The 25,019-nt window shown below is 42.4% G+C and overlaps 1 protein-coding gene across 15 annotated transcripts in view; it reads right to left on the bottom strand.

Moving 5' to 3' along the window:
• FOXP1 (forkhead box P1) overlaps positions 1-25,019 on the bottom strand; it is a 582,432-nt gene that overhangs the window by 84,652 nt on the left and 472,761 nt on the right. For 10 of the 15 annotated variants that reach the window (XM_055342934.1, XM_055342933.1, XM_055342948.1 and 7 more), the window contains 3 exons: positions 9,192-9,329; positions 8,066-8,155; positions 2,456-2,609 (listed from right to left, as the gene is read on the bottom strand). In XM_055342934.1, coding sequence (XP_055198909.1) covers positions 2,456-2,609; positions 8,066-8,155; positions 9,192-9,329 — 382 coding nt within the window. Of the gene's footprint in view, positions 1-2,455; positions 2,610-8,065; positions 8,156-9,191; positions 9,330-19,648; positions 19,721-20,149; positions 20,169-20,629; positions 20,736-21,472; positions 21,568-25,019 lie in introns of those variants that run through there. The other 5 variants (XM_055342943.1, XM_055342942.1, XM_055342945.1 and 2 more) reach the window with 5 other exon arrangements.

Here is a 25,019-nt window from a genome sequence, read left to right as displayed (position 1 = left end):
CTACTTCATACCATAAAACCTTCAGGAAGGGAAAAAAAGAAGGCCTCACAATATTACTTTCTATCTATTCATACTTTCATATTTATACACGTTTAAGGTGACTTCGCCAAGGCCTGGAGCAGGTATGTAAAAGAATCGTGATGACCGTATCACAAAGTGGCCGTTACCGGCATTTGTAACACATAACCCCTGTGCCTTGCTACATTTCTTTTTCCAGGACAACCGACCCCTTCATTATAAAAGAAAATGCAGACACTGGCTTAAAAAATGTATGTTGTGGGGACAGTTGACAGATTACTGCTCATGGAACTCAATTTTACAACCCCAGGTATCACTGGCTCAAAGACAAACAGAGTTGATCAACCTTTTTTTGTCCTTGTACATCCATACCCAGGTGACCATGTTCAAGCAAGCAGAAAGTTGATTTAAACCTCATAATGACATCAGTTTTAAGCCATCATGTCTCTGATAAAAAAAAATTGTGTTGTAGTCCAACACGACTGAATTCTCAAGCCACTTTGGGCGAGGGGATAGGAGAGACAGAACCAACCTCTGGATTCTGTAAAAGATGGCATCGACGCAGGTAGCTCACTCCACTGCTACAACCTGACTCCCAAAATACTGTATATTTACATTTATGTATCTTGGGCACACCTAAAGGGTATCCCTTAGATGTTAAATATGCTTCCTCTTAATGTCGCAGGGGCTAATAGTTATAGCAGATTGCTAAGCATATCAATCAATGCCATGACTAGTGAATTACCTACTGGTGTCTCTGATATGTTACTGCAGAGATTACACTTCATGCATCACCACATTCATTTCTTTCACATTACACATGAGCTTGTCTTGTCACTGCCCAATTGCCCTCTTTTGGACAGCTTAACTGATGTACTATAACAATGAACCTTAGTGAGCAAACTTAATAGTATAGGAGCAGTGGGAAAAGATGAGAGGTTGAAGCCCGAGTCCAGTGGGTGTGTCAGAACAGCCTGCGATGTTTCCAACAATAAACCTGAAGGTGTAATTAATGCACGTTAGGACATTTTTGCAAGCACAAAAAAAAATACATTAGCCGATGTGTCCTTTCTTCTCCCCTCGTACTGCTCTGTTACCAAATCTTCTATTTTGACAGCCACGGAGATGCTGATTATGGATCCAGTGGTTGAGCAGTAAAGGCAAAAAGAGGAGGAGGGACATTAGAGGAGAAAGCCCCAGTTTGAACACTGAAAAAGTAAACAAAAACAGAAAACCCCGGAAGAGATACAAGTTGGGTGTGGTTGACTCAAGAGAGAAGATTCGAATGGAGACATGCCTCACTGGTTCCACTTGACACCAAAAGTTGTTGAACAGATGAGAATGTCTTACTCACCACCAAGGGTGAAGGTGGTGCCACATTTTCAACCCTCTTCAGAAGGCAACTGAATCTAAGACACCAAAGACCTTAGCTATCAGACTTTAAGGCCCATACGTGTACATCCAAGACTACTACAACTGCCAAGACCAGACGCCTTGAGGAGGTGACTGAAATGTGTGAACTATGTATAGGATGGGGGGGTGGGGGACTGTATTGCCAAACATGTCATGACTCTTTCTGCTTTCCTTTCATATTTCCCTGTGTTCTGGTTCTGAATAATCTCATGTGCGTTCACATAACACATGGCAAAGAGTTGTTTCAACCATGAGGATGCCCTAAAATGGCTAGAATCCTCATTTGTTTCTGATAACAAATTTGTTATTTGTTATAACAAATCCTCATTTGTTTCAACACCCACTGTAATAAGTCAATGGCCTTTCAAAAGAAATTTTAAACCTGTGATATCTTGTTCCTTTGCAAGGAACTCTAGTTTTTGAAGAACAAGAGGGAGAAATACTACCTGTTCTGATGAGTGCAGAACTTGCTCAAAAAATCAACAGATGAATGCAAACAAGAAAACCCAACAAAAGAGATTAATCCTAACATATAGAATAAACCCTGAATTTATCCCTAGAACTTAGGAAGTGGCATTTAAAAAGCATCACTAAGCTTTAAAACAGAATGAATTACAATGACGGAAAATATAACTTACAGTGGCTAAACAAGGCTAAACAAGCCTTCAGGAAAATTCATCTGTGATTCCAAACTGACAGTGCCTGATTGGATTAAAATGCTCTGTAAATCAAAGTAGCATTGCTTTCTCCTACTCTAAGAATGTGCAACAGTGGGATTCCTCTGCTACTGCTCAGCATCACACCACTCCTCGTCTTCATTTTGGCATCAACGAGCAAGTCCTTCATCTTCTACATAGGTCCATCCTTAGGACCTCAACCAATCTTTTCTCTGAAGTCTGTATATGCTGGTTTTAGATGGACCATGTCCTTACTGATGAGCTGGAGTCGACCACCCGACAGCCCGCCACCTCTGACCCAACGTCTCCGCAGAGTGGTGCCCACCTGCTGCGTAATGGGTGCTTACCTTGAGCAAGGGGCTGGAGGGGAAGGGCAGGCTGCCCGGGCTGAATTGTAAGAAGGCCTTGGCGCTGTAGAGATAAGAGGTGCTGCTGCTGTAGCTGCTGCATCTGGAGAAGCTGCTGCTGAAAAGCCAACTGCTGGGTAGCCACCTGCTGCTGCTGTAAGAAATCAGGGAGAGGAAAATGAGATGGCCACGTCCTGAGGAAGGCTCAGAGTACGGATGTTTCAAAACACGCCGTCATCGTCAAACATCAACGATGGCTGCTGGGGTCTAGGGAGGGCTCAGTGTTGGGGCTGGTGCGAAAGGGACAGGACATCACACGTCTGAAGAGAATGGGTGGGGAGTGGGGGGAGGGTGGTGGCTGGATGTTCCCTCTCGGCTGCCAGGGGCACAGAAAAAAATACCTCGTTGATCAAGTCAGCTTTTCCTACAGTTTGAAAGGCCTGAGTGTTTATAGTCGAGATGTGAACTTCCAGACTTTGAAATGTTTAATTATTCATGCTACAGAGAAGGAATGCACCATTCTGGTCTGGAGGGATTTGAACCCTGGACCTCTGAGAGTATAGAAGAATAAGCTGCCTTCCTCTTGCCTGCACCGGGAGCTTTTAACTACTCTGTTTATCACTCCTGACATAAATAAATGAGAAAAAATCAGACCTTTGAAGAAGAAAAACTTCATCTAATATTGTTAATTAGCCATGACAAACGATGAAATAACATTGTAAATCTTTCATAGAAACAGCCACTAGATTTTAATTACACACATTCATAATTTAGCAAACAACATCGTACTCGACTGTGAGTGTTTAATATGAAGGACACTTTAAGCTTCAGATGCCTTAACTTGGCTTTAGTTTCAGAAACCCCCAGGTCCGCTGGCCTGTCCTGCTTCCCCACCCGCTTTGTTCTTGAAAAGAAGGGGCTTTACGGTATGATAAATATCTTTTTGTTGATTGGACAATGACAGGAGGAAAACTTTTGTTGTGTAAAACATCAATACATCATTCCTGTGTTTAGCAGGCCTCGCTCTAGCCAAAAAAAATTAATGTAGATTTCCTCAGTAATTATCTGAGTGATAGAAAGATAATACAGTGCAGTAGTACAATAAATAGAAGGAAATTATCTAATATCCTTAATCTGCTAGGAATCAAATCGAGGTGGAGGTCTTAGCCACATTATGGCTAACAATTATGAAAGGAAAATTAACCCTTCCCAAACTGTAGCCAAAAAAAAAAAAAAAAAGACCCTTTAAGGGGAAAAAAAAAAACAAAACCCAACAAGATCCATTTTCCCAATTCTGAGTATCACTCAAAATATCAGGAAGACTTCTATAACTAAAAGGGACTATACAACCCTTTCAGAGCTTCTAATAACTATACTTTACAAACAACTGCATTCACTTAACCTAACACATGACCTTTATCTGATACATCCATAAAATGGTATGTGTATCAAGACCTTCTGATGCCAAGTTCAAAGGAAGAGAAAAATGGTGGTTTCCTTTCGGTCTCCGAGCAGTTTATTTTACAGTAAAAACCATCATTCTCCTATTAGCAACCAATTTCAGACTTACTACCATGCCACTGAGAAAGTTAATTGAGTTTCACTCCAAAAAACAAATTCTATACCACTAACAACAAAAATTTAAATAAATTTAAATGAAAAGCCAGTGTTTTCATTTTAAGAACAGCATGCATAAAATGATCCAATTGTTTTCACCCCTTCCCATGTTATCACATTAATGTAAAACCCAATGATAGTTATATTCATGTCAAAATGATTTTTTCATTTCTTCAACAGATATTAATTCATGACACTTAAAAAAAAAACAGAAGGAAGGAAGAGAAGAAAAAAACATGGATACAATGAAAGATGGGGGAACCAGGGCTTCGTGAAGTAGAAAAGAATGGAGAGGGGGTGCCCGAGTTTGGGGAGGGTGTTTCCTGTCTTACTGTAAATGAAATGTTTAAAAAATTTTGTATTTATATAAAATGACTGATGGCTTTTCTGTTGTCTCTCTGGCCATCCCTAGGAAAAGCTCATGAAAGCTGTCCACGTTTGAAAAGCCAGGATATAAAAGTATACAAGGCCCATTGTCCAAAGAAAGAATTTAAAAGCAACACTGGTTGCCAAACTGTGTTCCCCACCCAGTTACCAAACACAGGATACGAGCCCGTTTGTTTACTTCTCACAATTGAATGCATACAAAAAAGGTCTCCGAGCAGTCCCCTGGACAGGTCAGTAGTCAGTGTTAAAATGCTAAAATGCCCTGATAAACCTTGCATTTCAGATCCCCTCCCTAGAGCTGCAGTCAAAGGTCTGTTTTCCTTTCTTCGGCTCCTCCCTGCTGCCTAACATAAACTGTCATAACTGCCTGGACAAACGGCCCTTTTAAAACAATCAACTTAGCCTACCTCACCCGCACAGGATGGGATTTTTTTTTTTTTTTTTTTTGGTAGCTTGACTGAAAATTAATTCTGCCTTCAATTTTCCACACCCATTCTGTCAAATATTAACAAGCAGTCACTTCAATAGCTGTATGGGGCTACAGAAGCTCTACCTCCTAAGAAGGTCTTAGGGCCAACTGGATGGAGAGCCTAACTTTCTCAAGGAAACATCTCGAGGCAACTCTGGAAAAAAGTTGAGTGAAGGTACATTGTTCTGGCTAGGGATCAAGTGTCTCACTGCAGGGGTAATCTAAAGAGGGAAAAAGGTGGCAGTGGTGGCAGGAGGGGTGGGGTGGGGGTTGATGATTCAAAATTATGAGCCACTAATGACTAGGGATTCAGCACATTAATACACTTGTTCCATCTGTCATCATCCAAGTTCAAACCTTGTTAAAATCAGAACCACCAGTCCACATTGTGAAATTGCTACCATGTGACTCTACTTCATCGTGGCACAAAAGGACCACCACCTGCATGATAATTTCAGGAGCTGACCACCCCCCCCCCCCCTGCAGCCTTACACCTCAGGAAAACAAGGATCTCTTAATCACTGTTACAAAAGCTCTCGGCCAAATCCACCGGCGCAGTGAACATACAGTCGCATCCAAGGAGACCTGCCCGCTCGTCTGCCTACCCCTCAGGATGTTAAAGCAACCTACACCTTGCATCACCTTAGCCTTGGACGTGGATGACAAAATGCGACCACAGCAAACCTCGTGTCCTGGAGGTGCTAAGATGCTACTATAATGTCTCCCCTTCTTCTTGTTCAGATACAAAGCGCTCCCTTCCCAAACTCAGGCACCACCATCATCTTTGTGTGCCAAGATGCCCCCTTTCTGACAGCAGCAATTTGGGAGAGTTAACTTTCATCCTTCCTTCTGCCATGTAACTTTCCCCTTCACATTTCTTTATCTGCCCTCTGAGCTCATCTGAACTTTCATGTGCTCTCAGCGTGCAGACATGCATTCCAAACTCTGTCTAACAGACCAAATAAGAGGTTAATAAGAAGTGGCAACAGAAAGAAAAAACACAATCCCTGGTAACTGATAAGAATGACAGTGGCAGCCCTTTTTTGTTTGTCTTCAAATATAGAGTTAAAGATCTTTAAAAAACTAAATTTTGATGCCTTTGAAAAGAAAGAAGCACAAAATAACAACAGGGGGTTATTGCCTGGGAGCCACAGGGGAGAAACTCCATAATTCTTATTCTCCCTTTTGAAGGCTGTTAGAAATCTGATTCAAAAAAGCAACAGCAGAAGGGGAAACCTCTTGAGGCTGTAACCATTTCCTGTGATCATGCATAATGTGCTTCAAAAGTGGGTTTTTACCAATTCTGTTGATCAATTGCACCTCCTTCATATCCCTTCTTTTTTCTGCTGTGTTTACATCTGATGTGACTCAATGACAAGCACTGTCTGAGGCTGTGAAACGGGCCTGTCATGTTGATTTATGGGCGCATCAAACCACAACTTGTCCAAACTGAAGCTCGCAGTTCATTAATTAGAGAGTTGTGACTTTGAAGTCAGCTTTCAGACTGTGGTTTTTAACATTTGGCTTAATTTATATGCTCTTGAATGTGGATCTCTAAGGAAAAAAACTGAAATTCCCTTCTTGTCTTTGAACTTCTTTTGACCGCACAATAATCATTTCTTTGTCCAGAGTGATGCCTGCAATCCCAGAGTCATTAACGCGCATTGAACTGCCACTGATGAGTAAGCCCTACTGAATTAGAAAAACAGCCAGCAAAACAAAGCTGAGAGCCTTCTGCACAGTGATATCTCACAATTACATGCCTTCCCTCCCTGTGCCATTTCCATTTTAATTACTGTTAGTCCTTTAGATTTACATTTTAGACACTTTTTAATCTGTTCCCTTTTTTTATTATAGCAGCACCCGGTAGCGCGCCACTGTACTTAAGGGTTGTGTCAGCATTTTCATTAAAGCACCTCCTCCCCTTCACCCCAAAACTGCCCCTGCTCTGCAGGGGTTTCCATCCAGGCTGCTAGACGGGACTCTGGGGTGAAAACTTGGCAAGGCATGGATAAAGTACCCAATTTATGTTGAGGGAGGAGCCGGCAAAAGGAAAATGTTGGGCCGTTCCCAGCATGGAAAATGAGCGCTGCCTGCCATCCCCGCTCACGTGAGTGACAGGCGGGATGGGGACAGTCACCCAGCAAGGCTCCTTCCAAACTAATGCGAGTGGTCGCCCGCTGAAGGCTGGGGAAGAGGTCGTTCAAGTGGCCTGGGAGCTGTTTTTCAAACTAGGAGAATAGTGAAACGGAAAGCATCCCAGTCCGCTGTAAAAATGTTGAGGAGGGGAGTGCCATTGGGTACCTCCAAAATGAGCAGAGATGGCACAAGGTGCACATGCACACGGACACTCCCCCAACCGACTGGTCCTCACCAGCATGGAATCGTGTAGAAAGGGAGATGGGGGAAACTCGGGGAGCAAACACTGTCACCTAACTGGTGGAGGGTGGGGGTGGGGCGGAGGTCGGCAGCCCAGGAACCGTGTGCTCTTACAAAGTGCTGTGCACATGGAAGCCGCTGTGATGCAATGGTCTGTGTCAGGGAAAAACACAAGTCGCCCAAGTTCAGAGGAGTTGTCCCCGTAAGCCGCACCATCTCACCACCCCTATCTCGAGCAATGACTATTCGTTTCTAACTTGAGAGAAGTAGTTAAAAGGAGACAGGAGCGTTTACTCTTGGTATAACTTTTCCGTTGTCTGATCTCACAAGAGATGCTTCTTAGAAAGGAAAGGGCCATCCCCACACACCCAAGCTGTCTGATCTGGAGAAGAATCTCATGGGATGCCTCTAGGTGAAACTGTGCTGCCCCCAGGTACATCTTGGCCCCCAGCAATGCCAGCCTGGGGCGGGGCGGGGGTGGGGTGGGGAGTGGCCCATCCCGCGGGTTCGGCCCATCAGCCCAGTCCACCGCCTGGTGCTCACAGGCGGTACACCTGCAGCGGTGACAGCAAATGTGTGGCAGCAAGCAAACGGAACCCGGACAGATCTCAGAGAAAACAAGGCGATAACTCTTGGTCTGAAAGCTGTGAACCGATAGCTCAGTTGTGCAATCATTTAAGAGATGAATGACAGTTTAATAGCCACTAGATAGTCCTCTGGGATCTGTGGTTTGAAAGTAAAATATGTATTGTCGGTACCTCTTTAGGCTGTTTTCCAGCATGTTGTTGTTGTAAAAGTTGAAGCTGCAACTGTTCCTGTTGTTTTTTATAAAACTCTTGAAGCTGCTGCTACAAAGGAAAGAGAGGACGGTAAGTAACAGAGGGGAGCGCCAACCCACTGTCCCTTTCGGTGCCATACACAACTGCGATTTGAAAAATAGCATCCTTTTATCTGTAATGGCCTGACCTTTAGTTTGAAACTCGACAATAAATTTCAGTGCACGCTGACTATTCTTGGCATTATTGTTTGAAAAGTAATCTCCAAAATGAACTGATGAAAAACATACCATTTTCTACACAAACTAATTAAAATAAGGCAAGGAATGACCTTTGATTGTACAACAAAGCCCGAGTGCCCTTGCTGAGAGAGTCTGGTGAATCTCTACTGTGAAAAGTGCGCATGCTTTCTGAATGATGGGGCCGGGTGGTGTGGCGGGGTGTGCAGTATCTGCATCGACAGCATGGGTAGCTCGCTCTGCCTCCTGTCCCCCGCCATCTCACCCCAGCACTTCCGTCACTCTAGTTCTGAATCTCATCTCTTTGGTTCAGGTGTCCGTGAAGTCTGAATGTTAGGTCCCTATGGCACAATGGCAGCCAGAAGTTCATTTCAGCATCAGCATACATGAAAGAAGTAAAGTGAACTCTGCACCTTAAAGGTAACCAACTCTGGAAGGTCTCTTTATGTTTAAAAGAAAAATTCTATGAGCCTCTGAGTTGAAATGGGGACTTCAAGAGCTGTCACATTTAAACCTGCTCCTAACGTGCTCCCCATTTTGCTTTGATTCACACCATTTAGAAGCCTCTGGGCTTACCAAATAAAAGAGCGTAAAGCCACATAAGCCTAAAAGATCTTATTTCTACCAAGTCCAATTACAGCCCTAATCGCAGTCCATCGGGTCCTCTCCAAGCCCAAACCCTAGTTGCTGGGGCAGAGATCCCTCCCCCCTTCCTAGGATGCAAATAAAATCGATTAGTCAGGGGCCCCATCTGTGTCCTGCTCTGGCCACCTTGCTCTGCTTTTTCTTCAATGGGGGAAGGAGCTGATCAGGTGCAGGGAACTGTGAATGGAGTCCCAGGCCCTGGGAGGAGGAGGATGGACGGTTACCTGTTGGAGCATGAGGGCCTGCTGTTGCTGGAGGAGGACCTGGAGCTGCTGAGGGCTCAGCACTTGTTGCTGGAGGATCTGCTGCATTTGCTGGGGAGTGATAACTTGAGGTGTCATCATAGCCACTGACACGGGAACCTAGAACGTTAATGAAGGATAAATAGGAAGCCAGGAAATTGCACGCACGCAGCACTCAGCCTTCCGGGGTCAGCAGCAGACTGTCAGGAGCCTGCTCCAAGAACTGACCGGTTTCCCACGCACAGTGTATTTATCTGGAGGGGATGCAGCAACAAATCCTATTTCATCTATTATGGAGTTGATGTGAAATCAAGAAAAACAAGAGAAGACCTCGTGGCACTGACAAGGTGTGCAGACAGCCTTGTCTTGCAAACAGACGAGGAGTAGAGACTTAACAGATGCCATCTGGAGGCAGGTTAGAACCACCTCGGTTTCAGATGAAGAATGAATCTTCGGTGGCAATTATCTCTGGGAAAAGTTTAATGCAAACTTGAATTTTGTTTTAGGGAACAAGGCAGAGGGGAACCAGTACGTTCTTGGCAGGAGCTACTATGATCCCCTTCCCCTGGGGACTGTGAGTTTTAAGAACAATCAACGAATGTTCAGTCTTGTGGGTGCCTGAACCCTGGGTGCACCTCGCGGACTTCAACGCAGACCTTTCCTATGATGCCTTTTACCCTTCCTGATTCACTCGGCACACAGATGTCTCCATTCTTTCATATTACGTGTGATACCATTAAAAGCTGCTTTCCATGACATTTCGGTGACAAACAGCTACAGTGATGAACTTGATAGCATTTCATATTTGCAACTGTTAACACGTTTCTGCACGGGCATCTTTGCAAGGAACCTGCACACTGTATCTGAAAGGATGATGTCTTGTTCAGATAAAACACTGACATTAAAATGACAGGCTGTCTTGGCCAAGGTTACACAAATTGTATTCAAGCGGATACCTAATGACAATGCTATGAATTCTGCAAGCTTTCTAGAATGTAATTTAGCTATTCAAAATAATCACTGCACTTGTGTTTAATTTGCAGACTACATGAGAACCATTTTGTCAGTCCCCGTAACACAAGAAGACTATTTCATGAAAAATCACCCCCCCCCAAATAAAAAGATAAGGAAAGAAAAAAAAACAATGAAAGAAAAGACAAAACCTGTATGTCTTCTAACAGTAATATTTAAGCATCTTACTTTTCTTTGGTTTCTAATCAAACATGTGACAGCAAGAAGCTAGAAGCAGTAAAGGATATACTTTGTTAAAAAGGATCTCCTGTCATCTCATGTATTACAATAAAAGGTAATAACATGTTTTGCACTTTGCCTGTGTGCCACTTAAAAAAAAAATCTGGCAGACAATAGCTGATCAGAAGATAAAAGAATTAAAAAATCTTTCAGGGGAGCAGTAAGCAAAAGGGAGAAATGCAGTATTAATTTTATGTAACATAATGTCTTAATATGCAGTTTATCTTGACTTTTTCACATGATTTGTCCTGTCATTTGCATAGCGAGCTCTCATTCCTAATTTCACAGTCATTATGCACTGATGTCCCGATTTCTCAGCATCACTAATTTTGATGAACTAAAAATGGTTCCTGAAGGTCAGATTCATGTACAAGTGAACATCCTCTACTGTTGTTGTGGGCATGTTTTGTGTGTGTATGTGGCGGGGGTCGGGGGGTGGGGGGGATGGTTACATGCAAGTTTCGCATTGTTTGGAAGACACCGGCTAGAACATTTGAAAAATTTCATTAACCTAACTCTGGAAGGTCATCAACGAATTCTTCCTATTGCAGTGGCCTTTTAAGTGTAGATGTAGATACACTGTAATTTAAAACAGATGGGCATGTCTGAATATTTTTATATGCAAAAAGGGACAGATGTATATGAATGGATAAATTATCCTTTTAAAAAGATACTTCACAGCACGAAAATATCACCAATGATTAGAACGGTGAACTTGCATTCAGTCTAGGGCAAACACAAGAAGGCACTATCAAGACATCTAACCACCTATAAATTAATTCCAATTAGTCTACTTTGTCTTCAACACACAAGAAAGTTTTGAATTTTTCAAAATGTATTGGGTGCCAGTCACTATCTTTTGGGCTGCTAAGGCCAACATATCACAAAAGAGTTTACTTTTCCTTGAGAGTTGCATCATCATACAGGGAGGTTTGATTAAGCAAACAAAAGAACCATGTTTAAGGTTTCTTTTTTCCTCTGCGTTTCTTGGATGACGTACAATATAAATATTCTTGAGCCAAATTTCTGATGGTGATGAACAGGAAAACAGACAGGAATAGGGTGGTGTAAGATCCAAACTGGTGATGAACACGAAATTAACAGTGTAATAACAGAAGTCATCATAGCAGTGATCTCTTGGTCACAAACCTTGAAAGAACGACGGAAAGCCTAGATTTCAGAAGGGAACAAGAGAACTTTGGGGGTGATGGAAATGCTGTCTATCTTGACTGTGGTGGTAGTCACACAAGTGTACACAACAGCCCAAATTCTTCCAAACTGTACACTTAAACTGAGTGCCTTTTCTTATATGTAGATTATACTTCAATAAAATAGATTTTAAAAGTTACAAAAAAAAAAAAAAGGACTGGCATATACAGGTAATTTTGCAACCCTTGCATATGGCCAATAGTTAAATGTGCTTTTCCCAGGGTTATTTATTCAATGTTTGCAGTCATGTTACTGAACAGTAAAATGAACTTGAGTCTCCTCTTCTTTTTCCCTTTGGACATTTTGATGGAGGTGCTAATAAAATGCTAAAGCAGCAGGCACAGCCAAAGGAGGGTAAGAGGGTAAGAGGCAAGGAGCCTGAGTAATCCTCCTGCCTGGTGATAGGGTCTTTGAATAACCAGAAGTGGGCTATTATATCCTGATGGCCTCAACTTTGCTTTTACTGTTTGAAACCACATTTTCACACCAGTTCGCTTGTGAGCTTCCAAAGTGGGCTTGAACTTAATTTATAAATGTGATAAAACTGAGATTTCCCCAGTTTCTGCTCCAACATGCCTTGAAAATAGGTTATGAAAGGTTTTAACAAACATATCCAAATGGACCAGAAACCATATGGGTGGGGAAAAGGGGCACAAAAAAAAAAAAAATCTGAGCACAGCTTAAGGTTTTAAATAGTTAAGAAATAGAGCCTACATATCCACTCTCTTAACTCCCAACGTCCAACTTTTTCATGTAGCTAGTCCCTACTAATACTAGGAATCAAAGGGCATGCAGTACCAGCGAGAGGCTATTATAGCCCACACTTTATTGCCCATTACTACTGAGGTCATTAGCGGCAAGAGTGATTGTACTGGTCTTAACCTATTGATCACTGTAACTACTATCATTTAATCCTGTGTTGAATGTCTGGAAAGCGGCTAAAGGCACACAAGAGAGAGTGCTTTAGCATTGAGAAATATGGCCAAAGCTTAGAAATTACACTTTGATTCATAAAATCTAGCCAGTGGTTTAAATCAATAGTATTTAAAACAGTCATGTGAGTTTTTAACTACAGTGCTCTACTATTTATGGGCCCCTCTTTGAGGCTATTCAGTCAAAACTAAACTTTATTTTTTCCAGGTTCTATGTCGTCTGTCTACCTTACCCTCCTTGAGATAAAAACAATAAATTCTGATTTTTTTTTTTTTTTTGGTGCTACGGGGCTCACGCCTTAACTGGGAGTTTCACTTAATACTTGGTTTCTTTCTCAAATGACAATTTAAAGATAGTGCAAAAAAAAAAATATCCCCGATGCTGTAACTACCTTAACTGTTTGAGACTATAGAAATGAGTATGTTTTATGAGTTAACAATGAATCATAGAAGGCAATTTATGAAGAACTAGAATGATTTTGTCTAGCTGCCTTCAGGGATCAGAAATTCAAATTAAACTTCTGGCAGACATTTAAAGAATGCTAGCATACAAAACTGAATTTAAAAAAACACACACAGTTAACACTCTTTCGTTGAGTTTCAAGAGGAAATCGTGAATTAAACACACACACACACACACACACACACACACACACACTCTCTGCATGATACACTGTTGACTGATACCATTTTGGGTGTGGTCGATCCCAGGTGCACATGAACCTGCGGGAATGGAGGAAATTCAGCTGTGCTTGGCCCTCGGAACGCTGCTAGTATGGACCTGCTACCACCTTAATACCAGCAACTGGGAAAGCGCTGTGAGCACGCACAAGTGCTGGGAAAAGCCCATACACTGCTGTGTCAGGTCTGCTTGATACAGTTTTCTCTTACTTCAAATTGACTTTATATCACCCGAACGCCAGAAGACTATTAACACAACGTGCCTTATTAGTTCCTTCTATTCCCAAAGGGGAGAGGTAGGTGATGGGGTGGGGGAAAAAGGTCTAAAAAGCAAACAAACAAATAAAAACGCCCAGAGAAACAATACTCATTGCTAATCTAGGAGACAATTGGAGGAATTGGGTGGGAGGGGAGATGACACAAATAACACGCTATCATTTTTCCCCCTTTCTCTTTATACTCACTCATGTTAACTACAAGTAAATACTGTCCAGTGTAAATACACAGGCATTTTGTAATCAGCTTCTCATAATTGCTAAGTGTACAAGTAATAAAAATGAAAAGATAGAAAAAATTAAGTATCATTTTATTTCCATTCATCTGGATTAATAACTTAGAAACTATTTTTAATCTCTGGCATTCACCATGTGTATGTCCCAGGAAACCTGAGTCCTTCCAGACTTCAGGCTGTGTGTGGAGGACAACTGACCAGCTTACACAGTGTTACCTGGTTCATCAAACAAGAGCAAAACAAATTAAATTAGAAGGATCCAGAATAGCAAAACAAAATCAAACAAAGAGAATAGCTCCATTAAAAACAACACAAAGCAACAACAAAAACAAAACAAAAACCTATGCCAAATTTCCTACGACTTTTTAGAAGCTAGCCTGTGTAGAAGAAAATAAGTACCACTTCATAAATACCATTACCCCCTGTGGAAGACAAGTTTTCATAATTAATAAGCCAGTGGATACAACTGATATATTGGCAAACAGAAAAGTTAAGAAGCTTCTATCTATTCCCCCAAGGTATTTAGAAAGAAAGGGAAAAAAAAAACACACAACAAAAAAACCACATACACAGAGATACCATGCAAGGTAGCTGTATCATGGAGGAAAAGTACATTTCTGACATAATATTTCAGTCTTCAGAAAATAAAAAAAAAAGCCTGCTATTCATGTGGAAAGTATAATTCTGTTTCATTATGAAATTCTGCTTTTTTTGTATAACTCTTTTAGACTTAGCTATTTTGCCACAATACTGTACAAAGCATTAAAGCAGGTAATGGTTATTATATTAATGCAAAATCATCTAAGTAGTCAGTCATTAGCATAACTGTTCTCTCAGTAACAATACAACCACCTATTAAAATTTTAGAAAAAAAAAAGACCTCTTTAAAATGCAATTAGAATGTAATAAACAAAATGATAAAAAATGAAATGCTATCAAGAAAGGCTATCTTTCTTTCAGGAAGAATTGTATGGCCAAGACTTGCCTGCCAATCAGGAGTTATTTCAGGTTATCATCCCTAATAAGCAATCTCTGGCAAAGCTCTCCGAGCTCTTCTTTTGTCTTTAAATTTTAAAAAGTGGCAGAAATTCCTATTTGTTTACAGCAGAAGCATTGGTGAAACCTCAACTGCTCTCCTGTAACATTTCCCAGGCATACAAGGTTACTCCACTAAGTGCCAGCATAATTGTTTTAGCTCTAATAAATATCAGCTTCATTTGCATAAAAATGTAAAGTTTACATAAATTAAATCGCTTCTCCCATTAGCGACTGTTAAATACAGGAAACAATGGAAGCTACACATGAAAATAATCATCCAATAAGCACTCATCTTTTCAACTTAGCAACTATTATTATTATTATTATTATTTAAATCAAGAGAAAATGCCTCTTCTTTCCTTCCTCAATCTTTCTCCTGTAGGAGAGATGGCAAACAATGTAGTGTACGTGGATCAAACCTGCCAAGACATTTTATATTAACAACAACAACAAAAATCATTTCTAAGTGCTGCAAATAGGAGGAGGGGAGAACTATTCCAAGAAGGAACCCCAGGGAAGATTCTATCCACAATTCTTTAGCTCTTGAGAAGACAAGACAGAGGCCTTGGCTTAATAAGTCCTCTTAAAATGAAGCATTATTCAAAAAAAGTGAGAAGAGATAGAAACTGTATCAGTGTTATTGGAGCCACATACAGGATAAGAATAAAGGAAAACAACTTGTAGATACAGTGGTGGATCAATGGATACTGTTCAGGGAAGAAAAGTAAAATGTTTATCTTTTGGCCATTAAACGATTTTCTAAGATCAAGACTTAAATTTGCAAACATGTATTCTTTTTTTTCCATATTATGAGATGGAGTGGGGAGGGCTGTCACTGGATTTAAACATGCAGGTAGGCCAAAATTAGCTCATTCCAAAGTTTTGTAAGGACTGACTTACTGTGCACTTTTTTTTTTTTTTAGAATTACAACTTAAGTCTTTCAAATTGTGCAGGTTCTCATGCCTGTTTCCAACACCTGCACCTTATACATCACAGTTAAGCTAAGGGGTGCAAATGAGATTCTAATGAGAAAACATCAGTTGCTTCTTTGACAATCTCACCATTCACTGCTTTATTTCTAATGAAGACAAAGCCCAACCAAAAGCTCCCTATAAAGGTCAAAATATATTCAAAAATGCCTAGTAAAATCAGGGCAAATGGAGAACCCGTGAGGACTCGCCTTGTGAAGGGGTAGGACAATTAGAGCAATTGTACCCAAAAAAAAAAAAAAAAAAAAAAAAATCCATCCTCAGGAAAAAGTGAAAGAAATTAAGCTGCCACAACTGTAACAGGTTAGATGAAAAAAAAATCAAAATTTAATGTATTCTCCCCTGTGTCATCTTGTTTTGTCAAGACATCAAATAGAATTGGGAAGTACAAAATAACAAGCCCTTGAGAAATCACAGCAGCCGACCTTTTTGATGTTGTTGATTTACCTTGTTCTCAGTTATTTGAACAATGATGTTTCAGATTTAAGGGCAAGATAAAGCTTAAAAATTAAAACATGATACCAAGGTATTCCTAAAAAGTGCACCATAACATTTAGCCGGCATCTTCATTGATTAGCCTGCTTTTAACCAGATTTGAAAATGAGGTGCAATGCATGTGTTCAATATTCATTTTTCTTGTTCCAAATTAATTTCTCTTCAAACAAACTGCCAGGTTGGAAGAAGGACTCAGGGAAGATTATTGCTACAATCCTAAAGTGGAGGCCCAGTTTACTCTTTCCAGATAATTCAAGTCCCTCCAGTGTGTAGAGGATCATCACACTGAGAGGTACCTGAATTTTCTTTACTTTTTTGTTTTTTAATGAAAGAAAATAAAACTGAATGTAGAATGCCATGTACGAGGAGAAGTATTTGCACACTGCGAAATGACTAAAACCAATGTCCAGAAATATCATGCTGCTTCCAAGAAAAGAAACCTTTCACCAAACAAAAACACATTTAGCCTAGGGAGGAGGACTACCCCCAAATCTAGCCATGCAGGTATACATAAAGCTGCACTCCTTCTTTGCCCCAAAAGACCTACAGCTCATCAGCAACATAATTCCCAGCCTTGTATGAAATATTATGTACAAAAGTGTATAAAATCGATGTATCACAAGACAGCTTTCTCAAAATTTTACATGTAGACAGCTTCTTCTACTAGAGCATACAAAAGAACCAAAAATAGCAGTACTTAAAAACATCTGATTAAAAGACTCTAAAAGTAAATAACCCACTATTTACAAGCACTAGAATTTGTTACAACCTGGACTAGTTAATAACTACTTAATGATTATCACTCCTTGCCAATGAATTCACAGTTTAACATGTAACACACACACACACACACAATTTAGGTATTTATTTATTCCAGCCTTCTCTGGTCAACTGTTGCTGCCTCATTCCTTGCTTATAAATCAAAGAACTACCAGAAGTGGATTCTGACTGGCTATGTATGATATTTGACCAGTTACTAAGAGCCCAGTGTTAAGTTTCTCTTTAGTGATATTCATCTACAACTAAGCCACATAATAAAATAAATTCCTCTACCTTTTTTTTTTTTTTTTTTGCCAATTCAAATTTTAGTTCAAGCTGGGAACTGGTCACAATATTCTCTCTTGATCATCTCAAACACAGTAACTCAAACACACTTCTGCCACATTAACCAAGATAAATCTGGAATTTCATTGCTTTTAATTAATCTGGATTTTAATTTCACTGCATCTTGCAATTGTGTGGAGGCTGGCTGAAAAGTTGCAGAACTGGTCAGTGTCATGAAAGAGTTTATCTTTCGAGTGACAGCTCCTGACAGCGTGCAAATACAAGGCAGCATTGGTGAGGGTTTTGTTTTTAAGGTACATTTAACTGCAAACAACAACAACAAAAAAATTTCAAACCAACCATTCCTATCATAAGCTTTCTGACGATTTATGGTTTACCAACTGAGTAAGGTCACGCAACACTGCATGCCTTTAGATGCGTTATTTCAGCTAGTTGAGATTTAATTAAGATCACAGACTCTAAAATCCCTGTCAAATGAAAATTCAGAGAAGACAATACACTAAACATCCTCATGCAGAATGTTTCCATTCCATCCTCTGGAAAAATATGAGTTAATCCGCGTTTCTATGGCTGCAGACAAAAGTTCACTAATTTTGTTTTCTTTTGACACTTAGGTTGTTTTCTATTATATGTCATGAGATCATTCCCTTCCAGGGAGGGAAGAAGAAAATCGAGAGTGAAACATGTTGGAGAAAATGCACTTGACATTACTATCGGACATTATCATAGCATACCTATGATGTCATCACATTTTCATATAATCAGCCGATGATTAGAAAAGTCTCCTTTAATGAAATATGTTTATTTAAAAACACAACACAAATAGGAAGCCTACCTTTCTTGAATCACTCAGATTAAGTAAGTGACATGTTAGGCTTCTCATTTCCTTAACTGACCAACTTTTCATCAGATGAACTGCACATATGAGTAGGAAAGAAAGTTCGTAGGGTAAACAGAAGAATATGAAGCCCCTTGCTTTCATTCTATAAGTAGTCCTGGGGCGGGGGGTGGGGGTGGGGTGGGGTGTGTGGGGTGCGAGGGACCCCACTCACCTCTAGGAGATTTCCTATGGCATGATGCAGACCCCTTTTTCTTAAAGAAAAAAAAAATCATGATCATATGGCCCTTTATCTACTCCAATGTATTTTTATTTGCATCATCTTAATATTTAGTTGCTTATCTCATGCCTTAGAAATGACAGGTGCTTGCAGTCCTGCTCTTGACAGGCCACTACACAAATAACTGTCTTGCCTGAAAGGGCTAATGCAGTACTAATGAACAATAAATCAACTTTGATTATCAAGTGTCAGCCCAATCCGTTTTCAGTTCAACTCTATCACATCCTAGAGTAAGTCAGCCACTGTCTCTGGATAGGCAGTCTGTATTTTGGTTTCATTTTTACACACTTTTCACTGAAATGTGTCAGGCAGCTACAAAGAATCACATAAAACAGAAGTAGACATTTCTTCAATTTATGCGAAGGGTATTCAGAATGTGCTTCTGTCTTCATTTGGTTTACTTAGTGGTATGTCTTAACGTTCAGGAAAGCTTTGCATTCTTTCAAACAACAATAACAGCAACACATCAAATCCTAAACTAGAATCTCAATGTGATCATGTTTGAGGTCTTTGACAATGACATGCTAGCTCGAACACTTTACCACATAACCACCTCTGATTGCACACACACATTCCTCTTAGAAAATCTATTACAAACAAACGAACAAAAAAAGCAATGCCCGGCTATATATATATATATATAAATAAATAAATAAGTATATATATATATATATATATAAACTACACTTGATTTAAACTGAAAAATAATAAAAAATATTCAAAAAAACTGGCTTCTTTTAACACTGACTTCCTAATGATAAAATAAATGTAACTTATTTTTCTCTTAAGCAGATTAGTCATTGATAGTATGATTCACATTTCCTGTTATCAGGCTTAATTTTTCCCCCAAATGTGTCACTTTCAGAATGTTGGAATCTATGGAAATTAGGTGATTTGCATTTTTGAATCGGCTTGATTAGAACATTTGGTCTGTGTGGACAAGAATATAAAACTATTAAATTTTCCTTCTAACTGGTAGGCCTTGAAGGAGTTAATCCCAAAGAGGAAGAGTCTATATGTACTTTGCTCTAAAACTTTACCACCCACTTCCTAAAGGTTCCCCCCCCCTCCTTCCCATCACAACTCTTGGGGTTGGGGTTGGGGTTGGGGGGGTGGGGAGGAGGGTGAGGGAGTCTCCTTTCCACTGACCGTCTTTCAGGCAGTTTTGACAGTTGAGTTAGTTCCATTCAGAGCCCAGGAAGATGGGAGCACCCCGTGGCAATCCTTCAGTCGCCTGCACGTCCGAACCCAAACCCTGCTCCCTACTTAATGAACCGGCAAAGTAATGCAACAGACGCTGGAGACTCCCCAACCTGCCAGGGTGTCCCTTCCCTCGCCGGCCTGTTTTGGTGGTGGGGCTTGAGCCCTCCCCTCCACCCGCCCCTCCATCCCACTCCCCATCCCACCCCACACTCCCCCCCACCTCCTTTTGCTGTGTGTGAACTCCTTGAATTTGAACAGCCAAGCTGAAAATAGCCCGAGACAGATATAGAAACAAAACTATCAGAAGCAAAGCAATACCCCGCGCGGGTGACACGCAGAGGGAAGGCTCCTTGTATATTTCACACGCTCTCAAAGTGACATAAATCACACCCCAGATACGTCCTCCCCCCCCCCATCCCGAAACGGAGTGATGGCGAGGGCTTTTACCAAAGTGGCTGCGTGAAGGCCAGACCCGCAGAAAACTGATCGCAAACGAAAAAGAGAGCGAGAGCCACACGAGCAGGACTTCCTCCAACTCTGAACTACACCCCACCCATGAACATTAAAAAAAAAAAAAAAAGCGAGAGAGAGCAAGAGGGGGAAAGCCTCTCTCCTCTCCGGGACGCACAGGCCTGCAGCTCCTCCATCCGCGCCTCCCCCCCACCCCCCCCCCCCGCCTCCGCTCCCAGAGCGCAACTCCCACCCAAGTTGGTAAACAGCGACCGTTGTTATTATCATCATTATTATTTTTTCTTTAAGAAAAAAAAAAAAAAGAAAAAAAGAAGAAGAAGAAAAAAAAAAAAAAAGGACTGAACTTGGAAACCCTCGGGCGCTCCAAACCTTCCCCAGCGAGAGGCCCCAGGACGCCGGCACCGCGGAGCCCGGGGAAGGCGAGCGCCGCGGCCAGGACCGAGCACGGGGACCAACCTGACACTCTCCATGTAGCCGCCAGGCGCGCGGAGCCGGCTCGGGGCGCCCGCGCGGGCCGGGCGTGGGGTCCGGCGGCCTCGGCGTGCAGGCGGACTGCACGCGCGCAGGGGCGCTCCGGCTCGCGGGCTGACAGACGCGCCGCGCCGCGCCCACCCGCCCCGCCCTGCTCCACCAATCACAACCCGCCTCTAAACACCCCGCGCCGCGCCGCGCCGTGCCGCGCCCCACACAATGGGCTCCGCGGCCCGCTCCCCGCGCCCCGCGCCCGCGCCCCGCGCCCGCGCCCGCGCCCGCGCGCCCCGGCCCCCTCCGCGCGGCAGGTGAAATCACGCGCTGGCGAGACCCTGCTTTTGTCTGCGGAGCAACTCCTCTTAATTGCAGTTAACCCTTTGACCTGCCTCTGGCTGACGTCTGGGGAGCCGGGCCCTGCGCGCATCCCTCCCGCCAGCTGGGCTCTGCAGGGGGCTCCCCGGCAGGGGGGCTCCCCGGCAGGGGGCTCCGGGTCGCGCGGCGCGTGTGTTTCGTCTTTGCAAACTGACAAAAGAGTTGGTCTCCGACCTTGGAGACCAGCGCGGCCCGACGCGCGAGGCAGGGGAACCCGCGCGCGCCCTGCGCACGCCCGGCTGCTCCGAGCAACTGTTGGGAATCGCCCAGGGGGACGCGTGCGGGGCCGCCTCCGAGCGCTTTCCTCGAAAACGGCCTCGGCGCAGAACTTTCGCTTCGCCGCCACGGTTTGGCAGAGGCTCGGCCACCACCGTGTCCCCGCCTCCCCCCTCCCCCCACCCCACCCCCACCCCCCATCCCCCGGCCGCGCCAGGCCCGCCCCAGGTCGCTCCCCACCTCCTTGCTGTCCAAGAGTCGGGCTCGCCAAAGTGTGCCTGTGCGCGCAGAGGGGAAACTAACCCGGCACCGGGGCCGAAATAAATAACCACCAAACGTGCCTCGTCGCTGAACCGAGCTACTTCCCCTCTGGAACGACAGCTGCTCCAGGAGGCATCTGCCCCAAGTTCGCTAAGAAATGATTCTTTAAATTCCTTTCTTATTTATGCAACAACAGCGACAACAAAAGCTACTACTCTCCGCGAGCGCTGGGAGATGACCTCTAATCAGAAATAGTCCCTGGCTCTTTCAGGCTATTTAAAGCTGAGTAGAGAGTGTGTGTGTGTGTTTTTTTTTTTTTTTTTTTTTTTTTTAAAAAAAAGAGTCACCAGTAGGTTGAAAACTTTGTTGGCTCAACTGGCACGATTTGAATGCCAGGTTAATTCAATCACTTTCGGCAGCTATTTATCATCTTTAAATGGAGAGGGGGACTTCTTGGCCTGTACTAAAAAAAAAAAAAAAAAAAAAAAAAAAAAGACTAACATTTTTATTACTTCTCTCAAAATATTCGAGGAAAAGTAGTGACTTCAATGACTACCGTGTTTTTCCCCAATTAAAAAAAAAAAAAAAAAGAACCCCAAAAGGACCACAAATCCTAGCCCAGCAATTTCAGGAGTTTTACTTGAACATTGTTTTTTTGTTTTCTTTTTTCTTTCTTTTTTTTTTTTTCCCTATTTGAGGCGTTTAATGCAGGTTACTACTACAAACCAGAAAGCATATTGATAATATTTCCAATCAAGCAAATGCCCGAATCTCAATAAATAAGGTCAGCGGGAGAGCAGACAATTTCCCCATTAATCTGGCTGCAAAAGAGACAAAAGCTTCAGTTGACTGTCAACTTATGATCAGATGTTAAATGGGTGCATGGCAGGTCGCTCTCCACCCTAAAGTGTTTTTGTGTCAGGCAACAAATTTATTAATGGCATTTTTCAGGTCACAAAAATGTGACCCCACCCTCTCATGAATATTCAACGGCGGACCAAGGGCGTTCTTTTTTTGGGGTAGGGGCCTTAAATCTGCCAGAAGGTACCATGAATCTAGTAGAGTTCTGACTCTTAAAGAGACAAGGCACTCTTCCGGGAGGGGCTGCCAGGGCCCCAAAGACAGGAAATAAAAATATAGGAAGTTCTCTCCAACCAATGCGCAGTGAGAAAGTAGAAATGGTCATTTCAAAATACATGATTGTTTTCCAAGGTCTTAAAATTAATTTGAGATTTGAGGTCTGTGAACAAAATGGGGTGCACTTTGAGGAGGCAGTTCATGTTTTTCAAAGCCAAGTTCTTCATGAGGCATCCATAAAACTCATGCATGCTTTTACAAGTTGGACCAACTCCTTTGCAGGTCAGTGTTTATCAGCTAAGTCTCCAGGAGCATCAAAACAAATAACAAACAAACAAGCAAACAACAAACATTACAGACGCGGATGAGCCAGTCTGTGGAGACAGCCTTACACAAAATAATTAGAGAGTGACGCAACGTGCTGGTTACACAAGCACTAAATTGCACAGGGGTGGCTTTAAGCACCATGGGACCACAGAGAAAAGGGAGATCAGTGAGCTGGAGAGGTCTGGGAAGGCCCCTTGGGGAGGTGGTGTTTAAAGGACTGATGGTTTGGATGGGGAGGGGGAGGTGACAGTTTGGAGGGGGAAGTAATTTAGCAAGCTAACTCAGAGGCCACCTGGAGCCCTTCCCTCCCTCTCTCCAAACATGACGTGGTGACTCACACACTACTTCTAGGCAAGGAAATGAAGCATCAGTGATAAACCTGGATAAGCTGTATATATGCCCAGGCCATTTTGATTAATTCAGGACTCTCTCAGGATCCCATTCCATGTGGTCCTGTCAACCTGTGCTGTTTCTGGGATTCTGTGAGAACTAAACCCTTTCACTGCTGGAGTACCATGTATAATGTTAAAACCCGTGGTTACAACGTAGAAGACTCAGCTAATGTAATTTATTCATCACCACAAGTGCCAGGTCACTTTTGAAAGGCCAGGTTAGAAAGCAATGACTCCCACCCAAACAAAGTAGCATCTGGATTGTGCGTGCTTTATAGAACGGGTTACTTAGCCACAGGGTCTCACTTAGTTGTCCTAACTTGAACAGAAAGTGCAATCCCCACTTTACAGAGGAGAAAACTGAGGCTCAGAAAGCCAACAGTGATTTCCTTTTTCCCCCTGTAAGAATCAAACATACCTAGCAGATACATACCACGGGCCACAAGGGGAAGCAGATACTGGATAGTTTCAGAAAAAGAAAGGCCGTGATAACATAAAATGAATACCCGGGGGGGGGGGGGGAGGCTAATGTTTAAGGAAGAGTGAAGGAAATGCTAAATACCGTACTTAAAAATATTTTTGATGCCCACATCCTAACACCCACAACAGATACAGTCCTTGTTCAAACACCACATATTAAGAAACCTGTCAGTTGCTAAATGAGTCCATTGTGCAGCTGGCTGTGTACTTAAGAATAGATTACTATGATCCCACACCAAACTCTAACCACCAAATAACACACCTGGGACTAAAATCATGTATTATACTTGGTTCTGCTGAGCCTTAGCCTTGAATGCAGAAGAAAGTGAAAGGTTTTACTGCCCATTCAGCGCTGTGGATGGAAAGAAGATGTATTCAATGAAGAGTCGGAAGGAGCATGTTGTCAGGACATTATTCCTACATGCTGATGAATGGCGTGGCAGGGAAGGAGACACGGGCCACGGTGCCTGGTCCACGTAGCCCTCAGCTCCAACGGAGGTCCTGCTTTGCCAGAAGCTGCTTGGAAATAACCAGGGAATGGATATGTAAATAGACACTGGCCCACATATTTCCAGCAACGTTGAGAGTGGGAGACCTGCTCTGATAAAGTCAGTTAGGCTACCATGTTCTCAGAGGGAACTACTGTAATTTCTGTTGCCAGAAAGTTCATCTGCCAGAGTGGGTGAAATAAAAATTGACAAACAATTTGATGGGTTGAAAAATCAACTGTGTGACAAGAGGCCAAGGGTATAATTCAATTGCCCATCTTCTTCCAAACAATGCTTGCATTAACACTTACTCTTCCTTTTCTAACTAATTTAGGGGAATACCCAAAACATGTATCCTGAAATGAAGGAACTTAAAGAAATGTGACCAAGTGACTGTTGCTAGAGAGAAAAGGGTGAATGGGCAGGAATACAGAATTTCTTCCCTCACAGTAGTCACAGGCTTGATGACCTGCCCAGGGAAGTGAGTCTCTCCAGAGGGAGCCCTGCTTTAGTCTTTCTGATGTCTCCGAAGACCGCCAACCAGCTGCCAATTACAAGTACTAAATTGTAACACCAATGCCCGAATTCTGAGATTTGGGCACTTGTCTCCAAGGAACCACAGTTCTTTCTTGATTTAAGTGCTTTTACTTAAAAATATATTATTAATACATCATCCATCTACAGGGAGCTAAGGCAGTCAGCTCCGTGTCGATATTGTTTATGTCTCTCTTCTGTCTTTGTTGACCATACAGTTGTTAATTA

The sequence above is a fragment of the Nyctereutes procyonoides genome, unplaced genomic scaffold (assembly GCF_905146905.1).
Source record: "Nyctereutes procyonoides isolate TBG_1078 unplaced genomic scaffold, NYPRO_anot_genome, whole genome shotgun sequence".
Taxonomy (NCBI): domain Eukaryota; kingdom Metazoa; phylum Chordata; class Mammalia; order Carnivora; family Canidae; genus Nyctereutes; species Nyctereutes procyonoides.
Note: the sequence above shows the minus strand (reverse complement) of the source record. Positions and strands in the feature narration are given on the sequence as shown.